Here is a 26,893-nt window from a genome sequence, read left to right on the forward strand (position 1 = left end):
GGTTTAGTATTTTGTATTAACGTATGTATCTGTAGGATTACTCGTTGAGAGCGAGTATTAGCACAAAGGTAGAATTGCTCCTTTTGGTTGAGGCCCAGAGACAACCTCTTCGTAGAAAAAGAAGGTTGTGTACCACCCTCTCCCTACCCTGCACTAGCAGGGGAGCACTATGTCCATAGGATAAGCCTTTAGCTTGTTGATGTGTGTTTTTTAGTTGTCGTAAACAAACTTTGCATACGAGATGTAGTAGCAAGGATTCTAACATGTATACAATATGATTGAAATACCAAGTTGAAATTACAATTTTACTTAGAACAAGAATAAAATTCATCATTTCTTCTTTGTGATTTACTGACTTGAATTGGAAGCAAAGAATTACAAGATATTCAGAAGTAGGTAGAGCATGCACCAGTTTGTTGGCTGCTGGTGAGTTCTGAGCAAGGCCAAGGGCTGACTTGAATTGCAGCTCCGCTAACATCTGAGCATTTCCAAGGGGAATTTCGTGGTCCGGGGTTGTTGCCATGAAGGTTGATATTGGAGAGACAAATCCCTGAGAAAGGGGAATTCTTCAAACCACGGATCAAACCAGCCTGCAAAACCTTTTCACCCCAAACATCCTTAATCTTGATACCCTTAACCACTGGAAGAGCATTCGGATTGAAGTTTTCATCTGGATGGTCCCCAACATCCCCTGCAATCTTAATCCCTGTTCGTGTATTTTCCATGTAGACATTTGAGACCGTAATGTTCCTGATAACCCCTCCTCGACCAATGTTTGTCTTAATGTGGATGCCAACTCCCATGTTGAAAAGGTTTATATGCTCAGCTAAAACATCCACTACGCCACCAGAAGTTTCACTTCCAACAGCAATTCCAGCAAATGGAGATGATCCAGTTATCCTTCGGATGGTTATGCCATGACTAGGGCGACCATAAGCAATGCCATATTGATCCCACCCACTCTTCACGGCTACTAGGTCATCCCCTACGGAAATATAAGAGTCTTCTATGCAGACATGGGAGCTTGAATCTGCAATAGTAAATAAATATATTAATGAATTAATCGTAAAGAAAGAAGAAGCAACCACTAATTGCTGTATGTCTTCAGTTTTCTGATAATGTCTAGAGAAGTGAGAACGCTCCGCACTTGGCAATCGATTAGTTCACCCTCCAAGAACAGAAATCGGGGTAGTGGAAATGACGTTTCTTACAAGAAGCAACTAGCTTCTTTATGGAAGATAATGGATAAATGCATGCCCAGATAAATTTCTTTTAGCAATACTCTTTGTTGCTAGACAAAAGTGATGCTAAAAGGAAGCTTATTATATACACTCCAATGATGCATCAAATAGAAGGTTGAAAAGATCATTGGTTCTTGCACAGAGTAATGATAACCTCTATATGATGTCTCTTTTGCATAATGTCACATCTCAAAAAGAAAGAAAACTAGATACCTCAACTTCAAACAGTTCACGGAATTCTGCCGAACATTTTGCACTAGGTCATTTACCCAAAAGCTATTATTCTATAACGAATTGCGTCAATGAAAGGGGACTCAGAAGACAAGAGGAGAAACCTGGATCAATTCCATCAGTGTTTGGAGAATCAGCTGGAGCCAATATGGTGACATATCGAATAACAACATTGCTGGCAAAGGAAGAAATAACCAAATCAGATCATACTTGATGGACTAGCTTGTTGTTAATGATATATTACACATAGGTTAACCAGCATGGTTACATCAATTTGTCAGCAATTCCTATTACAACTGCATGTTAAATCATACATATTGACCAAAATTGGAAATTCAGCTCCTAATGGAGTAAATAACTTCTAAGGTTTTAAACTTTCAGTGCAACATGTATGATTATTGTCAGTCGATCACTCACCCCTACACATCTATGATATGGATAAAATCCATGGTGCACCTCTTTAACTGATGTTAACTGACCCAGAGAACATGCGACTGCAATGAATTATATAAATAAGTAGATAAAAAGAAGAAGATTACTTCAACAACACAATAGGATTGCAGCTTCTTTTCATATTTGTTTTACATGCTTTTCAATTTCACAGGGGAAAATGCAAAATTATGCAAAACTTATACCTGCAATAAACAGGGTGGATATTCCAAAAGGGAGAGTTCTTGAAAATGACATTAGAAATGATTATGCCTCTGGAGTTCATTAGTTCAATGAGATGAGGTCTTGTAAATTGAAGAGTTCTTTGCCTCCACATATTCCACCAAACATCACCCTGGCCATCAATAGTACCATTCTCACCTGAGAAATATGTTTAATAATTCAGTCGAATCACATTTTATCAGGCCTTGAAGTTCATTATAAGTTGGTTAGAATGTTCTTGCTTGCCACAAGTTGTACCCAAAAAGGTATTGAGGAAAATGTAAAAGAATAGGGAATTGATAATTACCAGTGATAATCACATCATGGAGCCCGTCTCCATGGAGTAAGCTCATATACCTTCCACCAGGTCGCTCTCTTCCTCTCCCATATGAAGGCAATGGATCGACCAATGGCCATTGACTGGCATCCTAAATTGTAATTGATTGCAAGGATCAGAACAAATTGGTCTTCACTTCAAACTAAAATGTGCGATCTCATACAAAAATACGTGATGAATCAATATCCACAGTAATGTCATCCCATCAAAACCTTCTACACTTGTAATACATCAATTGCTGAAAGGATGCGTTAAAGTGGAAACAGCATATCTTTGAGCTGGCACATATTTCTACAATCCGAGAAACTACCTCTCCTACAAGGAGGGGTAATCTAGTGATTGGTATAAAACATACTGAGGTCGAAGAATAAGCTGCTGCAGCCTGCAGCATTTCAAAAGAATGTGTCTAGCTAAAGATAGCAGATCTCACTCAAGGCTCTGATCATTTGAAATTGAAGGTTTGAATTAAGGTCCAAGAATACAACTGGAATCTAACCAGCGTAAGAACCTATGGTTTCTTTTTTTTTTTCCCATTGCCATGGCATGTAATACTACTTTGGCTTTATTATCAAAGATCATGAGATGACCTTGTGGGAGCCAGACGAACAAGAAATGGATATCTGTTTACTTTTTGTTTCCTTTTTTTTATAACCGAGAAATCCCCGAGGTTCAGTTGCGTATACTTTGAAACTCAATGGATAATAGGCCACCCCTCTACCCTTCTACATGTGAATACCAGACTTTTACCCACACATTACGAGTTGCGCTCTTACTGCTAGACCAAAGGCTGGTGGCAAATGATAGGTTTAAGTTTTAAGTTTCAATGATGACAATATTATCTTATGTTTGCAAGACTAACAAAAAGGAAAGAATGGAGATGCTCAACAAGATGTTGTTGCTACATCAATGGTCAATCAAGAGAAGCAAATTTATTCGTCCTCAATCAAAGGAACTCAGATTGCCAATCTCGCCAGTAATTATTCTGTGTCCAGAATTAAGCTCACTCCAGGCGTAAATGGCTCCTTAATTCAAGCGGTGACAAGGAAAGTCACAATCGAATCTGGACTCTTCAAAGAGCAGGATTCGAAGAGTTACCCCTTGGGTCAAAACCCTTTTGCAAAGATCTCGTGCCTCTGATTTCGCTGAAGACTCAACGGCTCTTTTCTCTCCTATAAGAAGACTGATACTTTCAAGAAGAAGACTTGTGCAACTACATACATTGTATTCTAAGTCCGTCTACTTCTTAGTTCAAACACTGTAAGTTATCAGTGTCTCAAAAGATAGAAAGATCAAGAACACAAAATAGAGTTGTGTCAATTACTCAGAACTCAAGGTGTGATACTGTTCGTTGGTGGTGAACACGTTAAAACCATCCGTGTTGTAACATTTTCAAAGATCTTAAGGGAACCCTTGTGACCCAAGGGAAACTGGATGTAAGTACCACAACGGTACCGAACCAGTATAAATCGTTGTGTGTTATTTACTCTTCTTTACTGCTTACTTTCATTCTGTAAGTACCCCTCTTGTACGTTCAATTGGTATCAGAGCAAGGCTCACAATCTTGCTTAATCGCTAGTGAGGAAAATATCATGGGATCCAATACTGTTGTTGGTGCTCTCTTTCAAGAAGGAACCTCTCAGGTTCGACCTCCTTACTTTAACGGTCAGCATTTCTCTCACAGAAAAGTTGGCATGGAAACGTATACTATGTCATATGACATCAAAGTATGGCGTGTGATCAAAAAGGCAAATTTTCCAATTCCTCCCAAGAAGGATGCAAACGGTCAAGTCATCGTATCTACTAATCCTCTTGACTTGGATGATTACACTGATGAACAAGCTGCTGTCATCATTGTTAATGCAAAAGCAAAAAATCTACTGTACAATGCTATCAGTGGAGAAGAATATGAAAAGATATCAAGTTGCGAAACTGCAAAAGAAATGTGGGAAAAACTGGAAGTCACTTACGAAGGAACCAATAAAGTGAAAGAGACTAGGATAAACCTCTTGGTTCGGGACTATGAGTTATTTCAAATGAAGGATGGTGAATCTGTAGAAGAAATGTTTTCCAGGTTCAGCAAAATACTTGGAGACCTCAAATCATTTGGAAGACCTATTAAAAGTGGCGAACGGGTTAGAAAGATTCTCAGAAGCTTACCTACAATTTGGCAGCCAAAGGTCATTGCGTTGGAATGTCAAGATCTGAACAAAATTTCCTATGACGAGCTCAGAGGTGATCTAATTGCTTTTGAGAAAACTCATCTTGACAGACAAATTCAAGAGAAGAAGAAAACTGTTGCTTTCAAGGCAACTGTGGCTGAACCAGAAAATGAAGAACAAGAAGAAGAAGAAGAAGAAGAAGAAGGAGAACAAGATGAAAACATTGCAATGCTCTCTCAAGTCGTAACCAGCATGATGAGAAGAAACAGAAATAACAGCAGAGGGAAATTCAACTTCAGGAAAGGAAGGATGAGCAATGAAACTGATAAAAATGATGGAAGGTATTACGAATGTGGAAAGTTTGGTCATATTCAAGCTGACTGTCCGGAATTAAAGAAGAAGCTTAGCAGAAATATGCAAAAGAAGAAAGCTTTCGGAGCATGGAGTGATGAGGAAGAATCTGATCACGAGGAAATTGCTAACATATGTTTCATGGCTCTAAGTGACAATGAAGATTCAGGAGAACTTGGACTAATAGCAGACAACAATGATGAGGAAGACGACTCAAGAGAACCTCGTTCAATGTCAGATGAAGGAACTAGTGAGGTACGTACTCCTTTATGCCCTAATTATTATGAACTTCAAGAATTTGTTGATATTGCTCTTGCAGACATAGAAAAAGTAGTAAATGAGCTCAGAAGAACCAAGAGAGAAAAAAAGAGAGAAGAAAGATTGGGCCTTGAAACTAGAAGTGTGCGAAATTGAGCGTGATATGCTTCAAGATGAAGTAAATGAACTCAAGCTTCAATTGAATGGCTTGCAAAAGACCAAGAGTCTCAGTCCAGTCAAGTCAAATCAGACTGCTCATCACAAGAAGAAAATCGCTTGTTCTTTTTGTGGTAAAAACGACCATAGTACTAACCATTGCAAGAACAGAATTAGAGCTGAAAGTAGTACTGGTAACTCTAACAACTCATCCTGCTCCTATTGTGGTAAAAGAGGTCACACCTCAAATCATTGCAGGTTAAAAAAAAACAGGAGATGGGTCTGGAGACCAAAATCTTCAAATCAAACTAACACTCAGCGGTCTAACCATTCAGGACCCAAGCAGGCTTGGGTACCTAAAAATGAGTAATATTGTTTTGCAGGAACACCGCAAGAAGAATCGAAAAGAAAAATGGTATCTCGACAGCGCGTGTTCCAGACATATGACGGGTGACAAACAACTGTTCAAATCAGTCACCAAGCTAGATGGAGGAACAGTTACTTTTAGTGACAAATCCAAAGGAAATGTTATTGGTGTTGAAAAAGTTCTTTTAAGCTCGACATGTGATGTAGATGAAGTCTACCTAGTTGATGAACTTGTCTATAATCTTCTCAGCATCAGTCAACTATGTGACAACGATTATGAGGTTCGTTTTAAGAAACATGGCTGGTTTATAGAAGACGAATCAGGTAATATCATTCTCTCAGGTAATAGAGACAGAAATGTCTACACTATCAAGAACTTAGAAAACTTTGGGGATCAAATCTGTCTTACATCTATGATTGAAGATCCTTGGGTTTGGCATAGAAAACTTGGCCATGCAAGCATGCATACTATTCAAAAACTATCTAAACATGATCTTGTTATTGGACTCCCAAAACTAGATTTTTCGAAAGATCATATCTGTGATGCATGTCAACTAGGAAAACAAACTCGCTCATCTTTCAAAGTCAAAAACATTGTTTCTACCTCTAAACCTCTTCAATTGCTGCATATGGATTTATTTGGTCCTACTAGAACTGCTAGTATAGGAGGTAAGAAATATGCTTTTGTTATTGTAGATGATTTCTCTAGATTTACCTAGGTTATGTTTCTTAGTCATAAAGATGATGCTCTAAAGAATTTTGAAGTTTTTTGTAAGCAGGTTCAACGAGAAAAGGGATACTACATCTCTACTATCAGAAGTGATCGTGGAGGAGAGTTTGAAAGCAGAGCTTTTGAAAATTTCTGCAACGATCAAGGAATCTATCACAACTTCTCTTCACCAAGATCACCACAGTAAAATGGAGTAGTAGAGCGTAAAAACAGAATCTTGCAGGATATGGCAAGAACCATGATCGTGGAAAACTCTCTACCTCATCATTTTTGGGCAGAGGCTGTGAGTACATCATGTCACATCATCAACAGATGTCTGATTCGACCAATTCTCAAAAAGACTCCTTATGAACTGTGGAATGGTAAGAAACCAAATATCAGCTATTTCCACCCCTTTGGATACAAATGCTTCATCCATAACAATGGGAAGGATAATCTTGGTAAGTTTGATCCAAAAAGGATCCAAAAAGTGATGAAGGTATATTTCTTGGTTACTCTCCTTCAAGTAGAGCTTACAGAGTTTATAATAAGAGAACCTTATGTATTGAAGAATCTATTCATGTTGTTTTTGTTGATACTAACCCTCGTCCAAGGAATGAACATATTCCTGAAGATGAGGAAATTTTCTGTGCTCCTAAGTCAGTTATTGTAGGTAAGGATCATCAAAATGAGTCAGCTAATCAACAGACTCAATCAGCTGAAGTACCACCAGAAGATCTTGACCTTCACCAGCCAGATCAGTCGACTACCGAAGAAAGGGGGACTCCAGTAAATACTCCAAATGAATGGAAGAGTGAACCGGGATATCCTCACAAATTCATTATAGGAGATCCACATGAGGGAATAACTACAAGGAAATCTCAAAAGAACAAATCTCATGCAGCTCTCATTTCTCAAATTGAGCCCAAGAAAGTGGATGAAGCTCTAAAGAATTCTCATTGGATTAGTGTTATGAAAGAAGAATTAGATCAGTTTGAAAGAAATAAAGTATGAGAATTAATTCCAAAGCCTCAAAACTCTTCTGTTGTTGGAACTAAGTGGGTCTTCAGAAACAAATTGAATGAATCAGGTCAAGTTGTTCGAAATAAAGCAAGACTAGTTGCTCAAGGCTATTCTCAATAGGAAGGAATCGACTATGATGAAACCTTTGCGCCTGTAGCAAGACTTGAATCCATTCGAATACTACTCGCCTTCGCTGCTCACAAAGGATTCAAACTATTTCAAATGTATGTTAAAAGTGTGTTCCTAAATGGTTATATCTCTGAAGAAGTATATGTGAAGCAACCATCTGGCTTTGCAAATGCCACATTTCCAAATCATGTATACAAGCTGACTAAAGCTCTGTACGGTCTCAAACAAGCTCCTCGAGCATGGTATGAAAGGTTAAGCTCTTTCCTTTTAAATCAAGGTTTCAAACGAGGTAATATCGATACAACCCTTTTCATTAAGCAATTCAATTCAGGTAATCTTATTACTCAAATTTATGTAGATGATATTATTTTTGGTAGCCCTAACTCTGTTCTTTGTGAAGAATTTTCTCTTTCCATGAAATTCCATGAAAGGAGAGTTTGAAATGAGCATGATTAGAGAACTAACCTTCTTCCTTGGGCTTCAAATCAAGCAATCCCCTAAAGGGATTTTCATCTGCCAAACCAAGTATACCAAGGAGTTTATCAAAAAGTTTGGGATGGAAGATGCTAAGGCTATTGATACTCCAATGAGTCCAACTAACGTGCTAGATGAAGATAGCAATGGAAAACTGGTTGATGAAACTATGTATAGAAGGATGATTGGATCTCTACTATATTTAACTGCCAGTCGACCAGATATCATGTTCAGTGTATGCAAATGTGCTAGATTCCAGTCGGCTCCTAAAGAATCCCATCTCTGTGCTGTTAAACGAATTATTAGATATTTAATTGGTACATCTGAACTAGGACTATGGTATGATCACTCTAACAATTTCTCTCTAAGAGGCTTTTCAGATGCTGATTTTGCAGGAGACAAGATTGATAGGAAGAGTACCAGTGGGACATGTCAATTGTTAGGAAATGCATTAGTATCCTGGCACAGCAAGAAACAAAATTGTGTTGCACTATCAACGACTGAGGCAGAATACCTAGCTGTTGGAAATTGTTGTACACAAGTTCTATGGATATGCACCAACTTCTTGATTTTTAATTTATCTCTTACATCCACTCCTATCTTTTGTGACAATACTAGTGTTATCTGTTTATCAAAGAATTCAGTGCATCATTCTAGAGCAAAGCATATAGAAATTAAACATCATTTTATTCGAGGTCATGTAGCAAAATGTGACATTGTTTTAGAGTTTATTAGTACTGATTCTCAACTTGCTGATATTTTTACAAAACCTCTTTTGGAAGAAAGATTCTGCCTTCTCCGAAAAAAGATTGGCATTGTGCCAAATTTGTAAATCAAATATTTCCTCGAGTGTTTAAAATATTTTATCCTATACTAGAATATTTTATTTCCTTACTTATATGTGATCTAATTACTTTTCTGCGTAAGCGTAATTATTGCAAGTACCGCCGATCAGTCACTTCTGTACCATCTCTTCCGTCTGAACTTGGCCTTTCGATTAACCTGCGTCTCTTCGCTCTTCCTAAAATCTTCAATAAAAACCCTTCGTCTCCAATACTCCTCTCATTCTCTACCAAACAACCCTCCACACCATGGCCAAAAGAAATCCCTCCTCTGCAACCAGACGCAGTCGAAGATTCCAAAAACCTCTTAACACTGAAGAGCCTGTGGATGTGAAGTCGTCCATTGACTCAGATTTTCTCAGAACAGACAATGAAAGCAGCAATTCATCTGAAAATCCTCCCATTAGACAGAAAAAGGCCGGCAAGAGACCCATGGAGCAAACCCCCAAAAAGGCTGCATGCAAGAATGGTAAAGTGGAACGCTTGGAATTTGGTCCTGAGGACAACTAATCTTCTACGGCCCCAGTGAAAAGGCAAGGTTTGAGTCCTACAAGTCAAAATCCATGGCTTATAGACGCTCTGTATGTCTCTCTCTTATGAAAAGTCTTCATTGTGATGTGACTGCAATTATTGATTCTCGGCACCTTTCCCCTCTCTTTGACACTATTGGAAACTCTGTGTATGAAGAACCTGTTAGAATGTTTTATGTAAATCTTTTCGTGAATGATAAAGATGATTTGGAATCTATGGTTTTAGGGACTAGAATTGTTTTGGACTCGTACCAATTTGAAAAGATCTTTTCTGCCAAGTTTAGTGGGTATGATGTGTTTGTCCAAAATTCTTGGCCCAAAAACTTTGAAATGTCTTTTGATGAAGCAAAAATTTTTCTGTCTGATAACCCCCCTGACATTGGCCCGAAAAATCTTAAGTTTGAACACCGTGTTTTGGCCCACATGATTGCAACTACTCTCCTTCCCAGATCTGGGTCCCTTAGCTCTTTGTCCACTAGAGATGTCTTTGTCCTCTACTGTCTGGTTAATAATAAACGTCTTGATTGGTTTGTGTGGATTCGTCATTATATGCTTGAGAGTATCAGGGATATATCCTCCTATGCTGCATGTCTGCCCTATGGTCTTCTTATCTCTCATATTCTAGAAGTCATGAAAGTAGACTTGGCACCCTTTACACCCAAGTACATCACCGGTACTTATGATAAGACAGCTTTTTCAATGATGGGGTACACTCTGGGTGATGGTGGATGGGTTAGGCGAGCCAAGGTTAAAAGTGCTCCAGCACCAGTTGAAGTCCAAAATGATCAACCAGCTTCTCAGTCAACGGCCTCTCAGAATCTTCAACAAATTCAACATTACCATGATGGAGTCAAGCTGCTTCTTGTTGAGATGAAAGAACAGGTAGATAAAATCAGGGATGTCACCAATAAGACAAGTACAGATGTGGCCAAGATCATGATGGACATAGGAGCTACACGGAGACAAGGAACTAGGACTTTCAACTCTATGAGTGAAAAGATGGACAAACTCGTCAAGGACGTTGATAACTCCCATGACTCCTTCTGCACCAAAGTGATCAACACCCTCAAATACTTCCTGGGAAGAAATTAATGCAACCAATTTTTTTGCTTATGCTTATTTTTGTTGGTTGTTTCTCTTAGACAATATTTTTTGGGTATGTACTAACTAAGCCTCTGCTGAATGCACTATTTCTGCTGCTCTAACCACTTTATTAGTATGTACATTTTATCCTATATTATTCTGTGTGCTATTCTTTCCTTTTTGATTGATGTCAAAGGGAGAGAAAAAAATATGAGTAAACACCAGCAGGAGGATTGCAATTACAGTTATTCAGGAGGAGATGGAAACAGCATAATCTCAGGGGGAGCAACACAACTCAGGGGGAGCAACATCTTCAAAGGGAAGTATCTTAAATTACTGTTTACTCCTTCTTGATTGTCATCATCAAAAAGGGGGAGATTGATAGGTTTAAGTTTAAGCTTCAATGATGACAATATTATCTTATGTTTGCAGGACTAACAAAAAGGAAAGAATGGAGATGCTCAGCAAGATGCTGTTGCTACATCAATGGTCAATCAAGAGAAGCAAATTTATTCGTCCTCAATCAAAGGAACTCAGATTGTCAATCTCGCCAACAATTATTCTGTGTCCAGAATTAAGCTCACTCCAGGCGTAAATGGCTCCTTAATTCAAGCGGTGACAAGGAAAGTCACAATCGAATCTGGACTCTTCAAAGAGCAGGATTCGAAGAGTCACCCCTTGGGTCAAAACCCTTTTGCAAAGATCTCGTGCCTCTGATTTCACTGAAGACTCAATGGCTCTTTTCTCTCCTATAAGAAGGTTGATACTTTCAAGAAGAAGACTTGCGCAACTACATACATTGTATTCTAAGTCTGTCTACTTCTTAGTTCAAACACTGTAATCTTTAAGTGTCTCAAAAGATAGAAAGATCTAGAACACAAAAGAGAGTTGTGTCAATTACTCAGAACTCAAGGTGTGATACTGTTCGTTGGTGGTGAACGCGTTAAAACCATCTGTGTTGTAACATTTTCAAAGATCTTAAGGGAACCCTTGTGACCCAAGGGAAACTGGATGTAAGTACTACAACGGTATCAAACCAGTATAAATCGCTATGTGTTATTTACTCTTCTTTACTGCTTACTTTCATTCTGCATTGTGATCAATCAACTAATACTTGTGTTAGTCGACTAATTTTTAAATAGTCAACAATTCACCCCCCCCCCCCCACCCTTGTACGTTCAGCAAATGTCTGTTTATATGGATATATCTATGAAATCTTGCTTAAAGTAGCTGAGTGTTTTGCATTCTTGTTTTTTTCTTTTCCCTGTGAAATGTATATTCTTATTCGATAGTTCTGCTCAGAGATCTCTGTTGGGAAACGTGTCAGGCTAATAGAAGGAAAACATATTTGAAAGAGAAAAACAATAATTAAACAAGACAAGACAAGATTTACGTGGTTCGGCAATTTTGCCTACTCCACGGTCACATAAAGAATAACTCTTTATTAATTGAAGAGAGAAAGAAAAGGTTGAGGGATGATTTGCAAATGAAAATGCATACCCTTTTATAGGCATTTGAATGCCCTGCCGAGGTAAGCGCTTACATTATAGGAATGCCGATGTAAGCGCTTACATCATAAGTTCATCTCTTTTTTATTTTTCTTTCTTTTGTTTTTGTCCACTTTTCTTTCTTTCACATACAACAATGGGTTTGCTACTATCAATCTCTCCCTCAAACCTATGTTACATCAAGAAAGAAATTAAAATAAAGATTTGCTGTTCTCTGGTGGCGCCTTCACCCTATCAGTCTTGAAGGCTAACTGAGGCAGTACACAACCTCAGTTTGTCAACACCGACAACTTTGGTCAACATGTCTGACGGATTCTTTGATCCTGGTATCTTCTGCAGAGAAAGAGTTTCTTCACTTATCAACTCTCAGATATGATGATACCTCAACTGGATATGCTTCGATCTTGCATGAAACACTAGATTCTTGGCAAGATGAATTGCACTCTGGCTATCGCTAAAAATCTCACAATTGTCCTGCTCTTTACCTAGCTCTTTAAAAAAATTCTTGAGCCAAATCATCTCTTTTCCAGCTTCTGAGATTGCCATGTACTCTGCTTCGGTGGTAGATAGAGCAACACTTTTCTGAAGTCTAGACATCCAGCTAACAGCAGCACCACCCAAGGTGAACACGCAGCCTGTGGTACCTTTTCGACTATCCAGATCACCGCCTAAATTTGCATCAGCAAAACCTTGTAAGATAATATTGCTCCTTTTAAAACAAAGTGTCATACCTGAGGTGCCTTTGAGATATCGCAATATCCATTTTACACCTTCCCAATGCTCCTTTCCTGGATTTGACATGTATCTACTGACAACTCCAACTGCATGGGCTATGTCAGGTCTAGTGCAAACCATAGCATACATCAAACTTCCTACTGCTGAAGCATATGGAACTTTGGACATGTACTTCCTTTCTTCATCTGTCTTAGGTGATTGGTCCTTCGACAGATTAAGATGGTTTCCGAGTGGAGTGCTTCTGGTCTTTGCATCATGAAAACTGAACCTACTTAGTACCTTCTGTATGTACTTTTCTTTTGACAATTTTAAGGTTCCTTCAGACCTGTTTCTGCTAATCCTCATCCCAAGCATTTGCTTAGCTGGTCCCAAGTCTTTCATTTCAAACTCCTTTGCCAGTTGTTGCTTAACCCTGTTGATCTCATTTATGCTAGATCCTGCAATTAGCATATCATCAACGTACAACAGTAAAATGATATAGGATTTATCAAGATTTTTGATATAACAGCAATGGTCCATCTCACATCGTGTGAAACCATTATTATGCATGAATCCATCAAATTTCTTGTACCATTGTCGGGGTGCTTGTTTCAAACCATACAAACTCTTTTGCAACTTACACACAAGGTTTTCTTTACCAGAAACTTGAAAATCTTCAGGTTGCTTCATGTAGATGTCTTCTTCAAGGTCACCATGCAAGAAAGCAATTTTAAAATTTAGCTGCTCCAAATGCAAATTTTCTGCAGCTACGATACTTAGCACCAATTTGATAGTAGTTAATTTGACTACATGAGAGAAGATCTCGGTGTAGTCAATCCCTTCCTTCTGCTGAAAGCCTTTTACGGATCGTGCTTTGTATCTCTTCTTACCATCATGCTCACCATCATGCTCTTCCTTGACCCTGTACACTCACTTATTTTGCAATGCCTTCTTTCCTTTTGGTAACTCTACAAGTATCCATGTTTTATTCTTTTGAAGAGAATTCATCTCTTCTTTCATGGCTAGCTTCCACTTATCAGAGCTTATCACTTGCATTGCTTCAATAAAATGCTCTGGTTCTCTAGCATCAGTCAGAAGTAAATAGTGGAGAGAGAGTTAACCTATCTGGAGCATTCGTGGCTCGTTTAGATCTCCTTAATGTAGGTTCAGGATTAACTGATCCCGAATTTGATTCAAGTCCTGATTCCAGATCTGGTTCTCCATCTGATTCTATCTCTGGTTCTGGTTCTGATTCTGATCCTGATTCGGCTTCTGGTTCGGCATCTTCAATTTCAGATCCAGTTGTAGTCTCTCTAGTCACTTCATTTTCTGAGATTTCTTCTAAGTCAACTGTTTCAGATGTTTGTCTACTGGTGCTGGTTGGTTCTACTTCAAGCTTGTCTTTGTACATCACATTTTCATTAAATGTGACATTCATGTGTCTTGGATCTTTCTATTCTGATCATCCCAAAATCGACAACCAAAATTATCATCACCATAGCTAATAAAGAAACATTTCTTGGCCTTAGGATCAAGCTTATCTCTATCATTAGAGTTTACATGCACATAAGCAACACAACCAAAAAATTTCAGATGTGAGAGAGTTACCTCCTTTCCTGTTCATACCTCCTCAGGAATTTCAAAATTCAGCGGTACAGAGGGTCCCCTATTTATGAGGTAAGCTGCCGTGTTAACAGCCTCAACCCAAAAATACTTTGAAAATCCAGAATGTATTCTCATACTTCTAGCTCGTTCATTCAGGGTTATGTTCATCCTCTCAGTAACGCCATTTTGTTCCGGTGTTACAGGAACTGTCTTAATCATTCTGATACCATTCTCAGAGCAGAATACTTTAAACTCTTGACTATCATACTCTCCAGACATTTTAACTTTAGACTTGTCTGATTTTCAACTTCAGCTTTCCATCTTTTAAAGGTAACAAGCACATCACATTTATTTTTCAGAAAATAAACCCATACCTTTCTTGTGAAATCATCAATGAAGGTGACATAATAGCGTGAGCCTCCCAGAGAAGTTACAGGTGTTGGTCCCCACACATCTGTATGCACTAGTTCCAGCTTCTCTTTCTTTGGCGTCCTTCCCACCTTTGAGAAACTAACTCTCTTTTGTTTCCCGTAAATGCAATTTTCGCACAAACCTAATTCAACGTTTGTTTGGATGCCAACTTCATTCCCTTCTCACTCATATGCTCGAGCCTCTGGTGCCACAATGTTGTATCACGACCATGATCAATTGTTACTATAGTATCTAGCTGTATTGCAGTTGCATACAGAGTTCCCTTCTTGAAGCCTCGTGCCACAACTAAATTTCCTTTGGTTATCTTCCACGATCTGTTGCCGAATATTGTTGTATATCCTTCACTGTCAATCTGACCCATAGATATCAGATTTTTCTTGAGGCCAGAAACATGTCGGACATTTTGCAATTTTCATAGCGTGCCTTGTGAAGTCTTTATATGAACTTCACCTTTCCCGACAATGTCCAGAGGTTCGCCGTCTGCAAGATAAACTTTCCTAAATTTTCCAGCAATATAATTATGCAATAATTCTTTGCATGATGTAGAGTGAAAAGATGCACCTGAGTCGAGAATCCAAGATTCGACTGGACTGTCTGCACAACAAATTAGTGCATCACCGACTTGTTCAGCAATTGCATTTGCTGAATTATCATCCTTGTATTGATCGTTCTTTTTCTTCTTTGGCTCTCTACACTGACTACTGTAGTGGCCCTTTTTATCGCAATTCCAACACATAATGTCTTTGCGATTTTTGAATTGCCCTCTCCTCCTTGACTTTGATGTGACACGACCATGACTTTGTCCTCTTTGGCTGTTTCTCCCCCTGCTTTCGGCATTCAAAGCAGATCCTGGGGAATCACTTGATTCTCTCCGGCGAATATCTTCACTTAGAACCAAGTCTCTAATATCATCCAATTTGAGTTTGGTACTTCCCGATGAACTGCTAACTGCAGTTACTGTTGCAGACCAACTCTCCGGTAGAGATGATAGTAAAATCAATGCCCTGACTTCGTCATCGAATGTTATATTGACAGAACTCAACTGAGTTAATATTACATTAAACTCATTGATATGTTCCGTGACAGATCCACCTTCTGTCATCTTTAAGTTGAACAATCGACGCATCAAATAGACTTTATTTGAAGCAGATGGCTTCTCGTACATATTTGATAACGATTTCATCAGGCTTGCAGTGGTCTTCTCGTTAATGATGATAAACGCCACATTTCGTGTTAGCATCAAACGAATCACACCAAGAGTTTGGCGATCTAATAGATCCCAATCCGCTTTGGCCATAGTCTCTGGTTTTACCTCGGTCAGAGGTAAGTGTAATTTTTTCTGGTACAAATAATCATCTATTTGCATTTTTCAGAATCCAAAATCTTTACCATTGAACTTGTCAATCTTACCTCCTCTTCTTCCGATGCCATTTTTCACAAAAACATTTATGCGAATAGTGCCTGTGAATAGTAAAGATGATCAATAGTGTCGCACTATTCTTGTGAATAGTACCTGCACCAGTACCGTACTTTTCTATCAGAATTACATTGGAGGCTCTGATACCAGTTGTTAGGAAACGTGTCAGGCTAATAGAAGGGAAAAATATTTGAAAGAGAAAAGCAATAAATTGCACAAGACAAGACAAGATTTATGTGGTTCGGCAATTTTGCCTACTCCACGGCCACACAAAGAATAACTCTTTATTAATTGAAGAGAGAAAGAAGAAGTTGAGTGATGATTTGCAAATGAAAATGCATACCCCTTTTATAGGTATTTGAATGCCCTGTCGAGGTAAGCGTTTACATCATAGGAATGCCGATGTAAGCGCTTACATCATACGAATGCCGATGTAAGCGCTTACATCATACGAATGTCGATGTAAGCGCTTACATCATAAGTTCATCTATTTTTGATTTATTTCTTTTCTTTTCTTTTGTCCACTTTTCTTTCTTTCACATACAACAACAGGTTTGCAACTATCAATCTCTTCGCATTTACAAGCATGTAATGTAAAATAATAGAATGAGACATAGATCAAGTTGGCTTTCATCGTATTCCTCTTTTATCTGTTTGTGGCTGATGAAGACAAATGATAGTTTAATAGACTATTGAATTCAATTAACACCATAGTTGTCCACCACAATCCTTAGTATTTAAATACCATCACGTGTGAGGTCCCTTCATTATCCAAAGGCCCACCAATTACTTAATGCACATATCTATGTTACTGCTTGTCTTACTGTAGCCTACTCCAAATATAGTACCGCTGAATGAACACCAGAAACTTAAGCTGGCCCTCCTCCTATGCTGTATGCCCCACATTCAAAATTAACAACAATGCATAAACACGTGAACCAAAATCTAGGTCAAGAAAATATGTCACTCACCATTCAGCTGTCTATGCCACAGGAAACTCAGCTCATAATTAGCAGTCATGAATAAATTCATCAAATTTCACCTTTGAAATGAATCAAATGATAGTCAAAAGGAAAAAGAATAAAAATGGGTCTAATTGTTCTGTCCAAATGCAGTTATTTTAATTCTATATAGTACACATACAAAAAATAAAGAATAAGTTTGCTGAGAAAAGCAGAAACAGAGGCAATGTCAGAGTATACCTGAGTGGCTTTGATAACAGCACCACGGGCCAAATAAAGAGTCATTCGACTAGTAAGATTAAATGGACCAGTCAAATATACGCCAGCAGGTACGTAAAGCAACGATCCACCCCTCCTTTTCAAGTGCTGAATTCGAAAAATTGCTTCTTTAAACGCTTTTGTATTCAATGTCCGTCCATCGCCTACACCTCCATAGTCCAATATTGATATCTTATCATATCGATATTGCATTGGCACTATCCCCGAGCACGTCTCCAACTCCGCCGCCACCGGCCAGTTCATCAGAAACAATATGCTCACAATGCATAGGAAAACCGAACCAACCCACTTATTCATTTTCTAGAAAACTGGAAAAACAAAACCGTGAACAAGCTGTATGTGTGAAGTATAAACAACATCAATCAAAACTGGAAAAAGAAAAAGATGTTCTTTTACAAACAATCACGATAACAACTGCAACTCAATCCTAAACTAGCTCAAGCTGGCTATAAGAATACTCAATTAAGTGCAAGATTAATCAAATGTGAGAAAAAAAGAATCACAAGAACAACTTTTCTGAACAAGAACAAGCAATCACAATAACAAGTACATCTCAATTCTAAATTAGTTCAGATTTGCTATGAGAATACTCAATATCCATTTGTTTCATTAGGACCCGTTTCATTCCGATATTTAATAATTTGACTACATGAGCTAACTGTGAAGATTATGCAACATTATTTTAAAAAGCAAATTTTTTTTTTTTTTGGTGTTGTGAAGAGGGGGGGAAAAGCTCCAAGAAAACGTGCTCAACAATGCAAAACCAGGAAAGAAAGAAAAGCTTGAGCAATCTCAACTAAATTAAGGTAAAATGCAGTGAAAATTAAAAAGAAAAAACTCCAAATATACAGATCTTATTCAATATACATGAAAACCGAGTTGAAAGTTCAGAACTTTATATTGTTAAGAAGAAAGAAAGCAAATTTCTACTGAAAATGTAAATGAAACAAGCAGAAACTAACAAAAAATGCAGTAGAAATTCCAAAAAGATAACTCCAAATAAAGGATCTTGTTAAATGCAGGAAAACCCAATCTAAAGTCGAGAAATAGTTAGTATATAATATAAATTAACAGTAGAAAAATAGGAATTGGAAAGTAAACAAGCAGAAACTAACAAAATGAGAGAGAAAAAAACAAAAGAAGTTGAAATTGGGAATTATACCTGGAGAATGGAGAATGGGAAAGCAGAGGTTTGTCTACAAGTAAGTGTCTGGTATTGTATTGAAGAAGAAGAAAAAAGGAAGAGAGAAGAGTTCACACAATTTATGAGTGTATGTTTTATTAAGACTACTGAGAAAGGCAGATAAGCGAAGCAACGGTAAACGACAGGGAAGTAGGGAAAAAAAGACTAGAGAAAGGCACCGTCATGAGCTACATATGCTACTCCATTTCAATTTATTTTAACTCATTTGACGAAAAAAAAAGATGTAAATCATTTAACTGGTCACAAAATTCAAGAAAAGAGAGTATTTTTAAATTTATAGTGTAAAATAAGATATATATATATATATATATATATATTTTGTATTGATATAAATTATTGTATAAAAGAAAATTATTTTTAAATAAAAATGATTATTTTTTTTGGCACCAAAAAAGAAATAACTTCACGCAAAATTGAACGGATGGAGCATAGTGTTTCTACAATTTATTACTAACGGATAGTATTCAGGGTCAGTTACTGCATGGTTCACAAATCAATGATTTGTAACAATGGCGGATGTATAGTACTTTTTTTAAAATAATAATGGTGTCTAGATAATTTTGCTATATTTTAATTATTTCACTAGATACTTAAGTATATTTTATTAGAGCAGAAGTATGGAGTAACTCACTTACCAAGATGGGTCAATGGGCGATTAATAAGGTCATAGCCTAATTGGTGACCTCCATTGTACTTTGGAGGGTCCCCGTCTAAGGTCGGTTCAAATTGTCGAACTTATGTCATAATTTATGATAGCGGAGATTTGATTTGCGAGACTCCTACCATTTAAAAAGAAAAGTATAGAGTATTTCTTCCCACAAAATCTTACACATATATAAAAAGAAATTACTTAGTATTTTTTGTATTCCACCTAAATGACCATTAGAAAGTCTGGTGCACGAATCATCTCGCATTCACGTAGGGTCCGAAAAAAGACCGCATCTCAAGGAATGTAATGTAGGCAGTCTACTCTGATGCAAGAATCAGTAGTTCGAACTCGTAATTTATATGACCAAAACACCAAAATGACCCAAATAATTCACGCTGAGACAACTTTACCGTTGCTTCCGACGTTCCCTTTTTTCCACCAAAATGACCAAAAAGAAGTCAAAGAGTTAGCAGGGTCACACACTTCAGGGTAGGAAGATTGGCCGACTTTTTAGCAAATATAAGCCACTACATACACCAGAACAGATTTTGGCAGGATCCAGCTCCAGAGATTGTACAAATTTTACAAAGAATATTTACAAAGAGATGCTATAGTCGTATTTGGCCGGTTTGTGCTGTCCGTAGCCAATGGCTGTAGCCTTTGATAACAGGTATGTGCAGCAACTCAGCAACATATTCAAGCTTTTACTTGAGTAATGTCGGCCTATTGTTACAATCCGTCTTATAAGAAAGTTTTGATATGAAATTTTGATAATTTTAAGATTGTACTTACTCTCTCACACTAATATTTTAAGTTGCATTATTATTATTATTTTAAATGTAAGAACTTTTGTTTTATTGGGTGAAACTGTGTCGGATGACATTTCTTAGTAAAAATGTCTCTAACACTGCCCCCACCGCATTCATGGCTTTTCTAAATATATACATACAATTAATTTTTTTTAAAGAAAAATAAATACTGTACTTCACACACATTGTCACGAAACAGTGATAGATGTTAAATCTTGAGCCCATCTCTGTCCATAGCATCAATAAAACAAAAGTTCTTACATTTAAAATAATAATAATAATGCAACTTAAAATATTAGTGTGAGAGAGTAAGTACAATCTTAAAATTATCGCATTGAACACTAGCCAGCTCACTTTATGCAAAACGGACTCCACCATCTTCTAGTTTTTCTCAAGTATAGTGTTCAGAAAACTTACGCACAACTCGATTAATTCTATAGGGTATTTGTTATTTTTTATAAGCACTTGTATCGAGTAACTCTGTTTATCAAAATTTAAACATGTTAAACGATCACCTAATATTTTTCAGGTTCAGGTTCAAAACAAGAAAGAAGCGTCATATCATTATAGTAACGGAGTCTAATAGTAGTAGTAGTAGTTTTTGGTCCCTTGTTACATATCTATGTGTAATTCCTACATACAAACTCTCTAAGTTTCCTAAGCTTAGGGAAGAGGCCCTCAATCTTTTGTCTATTAACCTCTCTCTGAGTCTCAGTTTTTACAAAAAGTTGGTTTCAATCAACCTTCATCATGTAATAGAGGTTAAGGTGTATGTACTCCTCCATGTAATTATGATCTTTTGGAATGAACAGGTTGGAGTCTAGAGTTTACGTGCACCTCAATTATTCCTATAAAGCATCGATTATCGTCTACCAGCATAAGTATAGAATAAATCTATCCACCAAATTTAAACAGATTAAATAAAATTACCTAGTAAGAGTATTTCTTTTTGTTCCTTTTTCTTATTTCTGGCTTTTTATATATACTCAAGTCTCAACCTGTATATGACTACTTCCAAAAGTTCAATATAGTATTATTATCTTACCCATTAAAGCATAGATTCACAGTTTTACGTAAAAGCTTTTGCAACTAGAAGATATTGCTGACATGAAGAATAAAGCTCTTAAGCCAAACCATTCCCCCAACGCCAGTGGCCACACCCATCAACTAAAGCTAGTTCCCACTAAATCACTAATTCTCCACTTCAAAAGTTCAATGACTCTACTATAGTTGATACCATATTCTGTCCATTTGAAATCGTCTAATATTGGCCAATATATCTCAGCCAAATAAAGGGGGAATGGGTTGCTTTTTGTATCTTTTTCAGAAAATGGTATAGGTTATTAGTATATCTTTTAGTTTTTTTTGTCTCCTTTGGGAGGAATTGGGAAAAGAGAATTGTAGTCAATTAGAGCCTTTGAACTATTGAATAGCAGTATTTTCTTATTATTGGTTCTTTATTATTACATGTTGTGTCATTTGCTCCTATTACATTGTTATTGTTACTGTGCGCTACTTTATTTTCATTGTTCCTTGAGCGGAGGCCTATCGAAAATAACCTTTTTACCTTACACATTAGCCTCCCCTGACCTCACCTGTGGGATTACACTGGGTTTGTTGTTGAACTGTTGAATAGCAATATGCATCTCTTTTTATATATTTTTTCATAATGATAATATTCGGACCAATTTGCAGTCTGACGCGAATGCCTGCTACCTCGCACCATCACATGTATCGGGTATCTTTGCCCGCCAAATATTAGGGTCCATTCTTCAGAACTTAGGCTCAAGGGAAGATAGATACAGCATTACAGTGTGATGTGGAGGAGATAATATAACATTCAGAAAGGATAAAGGAGAGTGTAGTATACAACAAAAGGCAAAAGCAGACTATTTTTAGTTTACTAAATACTGTTTCTAGTACTTAGTAACACATAAAATCTCAAAGATACACAAGCATAGAGCTTGTCATAACCACAGTTTTGATCCTATAACAAGAAGAAGCATTACAGTGTGATGTGGAGGAGATAATATAACATTCAGAAAGGATAAAGGAGAGTGTAGTATACAACAAAAGGCAAAAGCAGACTATTTTTAGTTTACTAAATACTGTTTCTAGTACTTAGTAACACATCAAATCTCAAAGATACACAAGCATAGAGCTTGTCATAACCACAGTTTTGATCCTATAACAAGAAGAAGCATTTTTATGAGCATAGATATTTACAATCCAAGCTCAATACATTCACACTGCCCACAAACACTATAGCTGGTTCTTTACATTATGAAATAGCCAGTTGCAAGATTAAACCGGTTGCATGTTACAAACTGCGGTGACCTTATAGACGATTAAAAGGAAGCATGTATATGTATATATACTTCTGAGATCGAGAAGGGACTAGCATAAAACCAGTCACTCTACTCGTCTACTAATCAAATCCCTGTACGCTCTAGCAAAAGATCGATGTCCAGACTGCCGCATATGCAGAAAGTGTAAACTACGTTCTGTCAATAGGCTCCATATGGCCCTGCACGGCTAAGCGCTCTGACACATCAGCTAGTGATTTGAGGTTACACCGGATGAGGGCCTCGACAAAGTAGCATGTTTCATCCTTAGTATTCCCATCTGGAACATCCACCACAAATGACTCGATTACCATTGTTCCAGGCCTTCCATCAATGACCTCCGGATGAACAGTTATAATTGATGAGTAGTTCTGCAAGTTTTGTGAAGAAACATCAAGACACTCGACAGATCAATAAAATACCACATATTTAGCAGTTCCATTCCCAAGCACAGTACCAGTGAGAATGATACATATAGAAACTATATAGCATAATTTACACAGCCAGGGGTGGAAAGACAGCAGCAGAAACATCCACTACCCCCACCCCCACCCCCCAAAAAAAAAAAAACTCACACAAACAGAAACACGATGAGACTAATATAAAGGGATTTTCTAGATTCTCATCTTTGGCTCAGATTTGTAATCCATATGAAAGGAGTTATAAATTTAAAGAAGTATTCAGCTGCCAGTCTACATGGAATACCATTTACTGCAAGGCCTGTGACAACTTCCTACCTTTCTTGTTTTTAATTCCAAGTTGTTCACAGAACATCTGAATAATGAGCTTAAGAATCCAACGTGGAACAGCTAAGAAACACATACAAAAAAAATTAAAAGATCAAAAGAAAAGGTCCAGAATAAATAGAGAACTTAAGAAATTGACTTTATAGAAGGTCAGTTGTTGGGGTTTCATGATAGACTCCTAGAGGGGAAGTTACTGAAACATTCTTATGAATTTATTCTTAGTATATTATTATAAAGGTAGTAGTGCACTCTTGTTTAAGGTATATGATCTTAAATCCAGTGCCATATCTCATTGCATATCTGCAACTACACTTCTTTCATACACAGCATAGGAAACAACCGTTCTTACCACGCATGGAAATACTACACAAAACACAGTTAGTGAGATCAAACTACAAGGTACTTTGAAACCACTACCATAGAGACCCTACTCCTCTCAACTAGAGAATGGTAACAACCAGCTTCTATATGATATTCGAACACAAAAGGCCTGAGAATATACTCAAGTCTTAATTAAGAGGAACACCAAGAATTCACCCGAAAAGTTCTCAGCTTTCTTCCGAATTGAACTTTGACATAAAACCCACCATCAGACACATTGTGACAGCTTTTGTTCAAGTTCGAGAAATGATCATGGTTTTTTTATCTCAAGTACTTGAAAGAAATTTTACTGTCGATGTGGTTTTGAACCTTTTTAACAGAGGCAACTTAACAAAAGATCAGACTCTTTACTCGAGACAAGTTCAAAAAAGCTCTCAACTCTCAAGCTTGAGAAAGTACTTGGGATGGTTAGATAAAAGTAGCAAGAATCCAAGAGCATTGAAATCTTTCACAGAAACGCAAAGCATGAACCACTCACCTCAGCAAACAAGAAAAAGCAATGAAGGACAAATAGTTAAACTTATGGCAGTAAGACGATGATGCAAGATGGCTGGGGTAACATAGTTTACTAACAGTGCAAATACATCAGATTCTGTATTCCTTCTTTCAGGAAAATGGAACTTCAATTAGAAGCTCAAAATATGTTATCTCAATAAAGTTTCCAGCACATATAATTTTTATTCGCTTTTTAAAAAGGTTGTCCACACATATAGATAAGCATCTAACAAGTCGATTAACATATCAAATGAGAAGATAAAAGATTCATACCCTAAGCCTGTGATCCCCACCGACAATCTTTACCCCAAAGATGTGCTCCTCGTCATTTAGAAGCTCTAACCTTTCCTTGCTTGTGGTAGCTGGGAGTCCGGACTTAACATTCACTTCTCTGACACTCCCAATTTCAAGGTCCCCTTGCACGATGCACCTGCTAACAAACGGTTTGTACCTTTGTGGCTGATCAAACCTTCTCACTAATGACCAAACCTATCAAATATACCAAATTCCAGTAAAAAACATATGCAGTACATCCAGTATCCATGTTCAAATAGGACACATGTAAACCACAGAAACCAAAACAGTAAAACATTCTTCAGTCTTATGATCTATGCAATGGAAAAACTATAAAATTTTCAGTATATCAATTCCATCAATAAAGTTCCTTATCTTGTTTGTCTACAATGTAAAGCCAAATCCTAACTAGAAATACCTTTTTTGCAAACAACACCAATTTAAACTAAGCTTCAAAAGTATGGCATACTACAACTATGTCTCAATTCTAAACATAAGTATGAATCAATTATAAAGCACAAAATTAAACCATCAAAGCCTGAATAACAGGTCAATCACATATAGATCTGAGCAAGAAAAGCTGAAATAAACATAAAAATCAAATCTTTTTTCAATAAACTAAATTGGGCTAACAAGAAAAGCTCAAATAAGCATAAAAATCAAAACTTTTTTCCATAAACTAAATTGAGCTATCAAAAAAAGCTAAACTAAACATAAAAATCAAATCTTTTTTTTTTCAAGAAACTGAGTTGGGATCACTTACAAGATGAACAGGAGCTCTAATATGCTTTACAAGTGAAGAGCTACACTGATTTTCCCTAATATCATGTCTATGATGTCTTCTAATGTAATCATCTTCACTACTACTCCTAACGTTCATTATGCTGACCATCGCCGGCAAAAACTAACGGCACCGACAACCTTAGTCTAAAAGCAGAAGGTGAAAACCTGGGAAAGTGTGAAATGGGAAAATTTTCAGAAGGGTCCAAAAGACAATGCCATTGGTACGTCAAAATGTGTGTGAATGGCCCAAATTTAATACTAGTGTTTTGTATTTTAATTCTTATTATTATCCGCATCTGTAAGCTCCATTTTTTCTTGATTAATAAGAATAAGATAATTTTGCAAGTGGGCTTGGTTGGGTAGGTATTCTTTTCTAATTTAATTTAATATTGGTCTACATTTGGAAACCTACTTTTTGACAAAAGTAGAAGAATGCAAAAAGATAAATTAATACTACTAGATAAATTGATAATCTAAAAAATATAGATATATTTAGAGTAGTAAAAATCACGAAATCTTTTTATAACATATTGTTCATGGCAATTTGAAGAATATCTTAATTATTTCTCCAAGCTAATCGCGACAGTTTTAATACATGAAAAAACAATTACCTAACGTTTTTGTTCTTCTAGCTCGTGATTTCGCTAGCATTTAGACATAAATTTAATTGAAACTTGATAAAAGAGTTTTTAAAGTTGTGTTGAAAAATAATTTTTGAGTTGAAGTTGTGTTTGGATATAAATTTTATTTGTAAAAAAAAAAACTTGAAGTTTTGTGAGTGAAAGAAAAAATTTCACTCAAAAACTGCCCTAAATCAGTTTTTGGGAACTTGAAAAAAAAAAATTTCAAAAATTGATCATGTTCTATGAACAAACAATGTTTTCATTTTTTTTCCTTGAAAAAAAGTACCCAAAATCTATAGTCAAACGGGTGCTTCATTTATGTTTGGTTCTATCTTTGGTGAAATAAATTGCTAATTTTTTTTTCTTTGGTAATTAGCATTTTGCTAAATTTATAAGTAATAACTTTAAATAACATATTTGTAACGACCCGCCCGGTCGTTTTGAGAGTTAGAGCCATGAACCCCTATTAACTGCTTTCTCCATATCTATTTCTGCTATTGTAACTTGCTAGGATAATTGGTTTTGAGTTTCGGAGTGTTTTGGGACACATAATCCCTAAAATGAGAGCTTAAGTCTTAGAATTTGGACCGTAGTCGGAACTATGTGAAGACGGTCCCGGAATGGAATTTCGTCGGTTCCGTTAGCTCCGTTAGGTGATTTTGGACTTAGGGGCGTGTCCGGATTGTGTTTTGGAGGTCTATAGCTTATTTAGGCTTGAATTGGTGAAAAACGAATTTTGGGAGTTTTGGACCGGTAATGAAAATTTTGATATCGGGGTCGGATTCCGATTCCGGAAGTTGGAGTAGGTCCGTAATGGTGAATATGACTTGTGTGCAAAATTTGGGAGTCATTCGGACGTGGTTTGATAGGTTTCGGCATCGGTTGTAGAAATTTGAAGTTTCAAGTTCTTTAAGTTTGAATTGGAGGATGATTCGTGATTTTAGCGTTAGTTGATGTGATATGTGGGCTCTAAGTTCGTATGGTGTTTTAGGATTGGTTGGTATATTTGGTTGAGGTCCCGGGGGCCTCGGGTGAGTTTCGAGTGTTTAACGGATTAAAAGTTGGATTTGAGTTGCTGCTGAAGTCTTCAGGCATCTGTCATTTCTG

At 37.0% G+C, this 26,893-nt stretch overlaps 2 protein-coding genes across 2 annotated transcripts; both read right to left on the reverse strand.

Annotated features, from left to right (window-relative positions):
- Positions 1 to 244: 244 nt before the first annotated feature.
- LOC107795962 (putative polygalacturonase) lies at positions 245 to 18,843 on the reverse strand. The gene is made up of 6 exons (XM_016618670.2): positions 18,620 to 18,843; positions 17,419 to 17,765; positions 2,431 to 2,551; positions 2,108 to 2,282; positions 1,577 to 1,647; positions 245 to 1,030 (listed from the first exon to the last, which is right to left on the reverse strand). The coding sequence occupies exons 2-6, from the start codon at positions 17,752 to 17,754 to the stop codon at positions 387 to 389; spliced, it is 1,347 nt and encodes a 448-aa protein (XP_016474156.1). The 5' UTR covers positions 17,755 to 17,765; positions 18,620 to 18,843; the 3' UTR covers positions 245 to 386.
- A 3,341-nt stretch (positions 18,844 to 22,184) lies between these two features.
- LOC107795960 (abscisic acid receptor PYL9-like) lies at positions 22,185 to 25,410 on the reverse strand. Its single transcript, XM_016618669.2, has 3 exons — positions 25,144 to 25,410; positions 24,360 to 24,575; positions 22,185 to 22,835 (listed from the first exon to the last, which is right to left on the reverse strand). The coding sequence occupies exons 1-3, from the start codon at positions 25,270 to 25,272 to the stop codon at positions 22,617 to 22,619; spliced, it is 564 nt and encodes a 187-aa protein (XP_016474155.1). The 5' UTR covers positions 25,273 to 25,410; the 3' UTR covers positions 22,185 to 22,616.
- Positions 25,411 to 26,893: the final 1,483 nt, after the last annotated feature.

This window comes from Nicotiana tabacum, chromosome 23, assembly GCF_000715075.1.
Source record: "Nicotiana tabacum cultivar K326 chromosome 23, ASM71507v2, whole genome shotgun sequence".
Lineage (NCBI taxonomy): Eukaryota > Viridiplantae > Streptophyta > Magnoliopsida > Solanales > Solanaceae > Nicotiana > Nicotiana tabacum.

Excerpts from the sequence above, each read along its gene's own strand:
- LOC107795962 (XM_016618670.2), bottom strand. The coding sequence starts at position 17,754 with ATGAATAAGTGGGTTGGTTCGGTTTTCCTATGCATTGTGAGCATATTG. Across the intron at positions 2,552-17,418 it reads CTGTTATCAAAGCCACTCAG|GATGCCAGTCAATGGCCATT; the intron begins GTATACTCTGAC and ends ATTACAATTTAG. Across the intron at positions 1,648-2,107 it reads ATCCACCCTGTTTATTGCAG|CAATGTTGTTATTCGATATG; the intron begins GTATAAGTTTTG and ends TTCCTTTGCCAG.
- LOC107795960 (XM_016618669.2), bottom strand. The coding sequence starts at position 25,272 with ATGGTCAGCATAATGAACGTTAGGAGTAGTAGTGAAGATGATTACATT. Across the intron at positions 24,576-25,143 it reads TTAGAGCTCCTGTTCATCTT|GTTTGGTCATTAGTGAGAAG; the intron begins GTAAGTGATCCC and ends TATATTTGATAG. Across the intron at positions 22,836-24,359 it reads GTGGGGATCACAGGCTTAGG|AACTACTCATCAATTATAAC; the intron begins GTATGAATCTTT and ends CAAAACTTGCAG.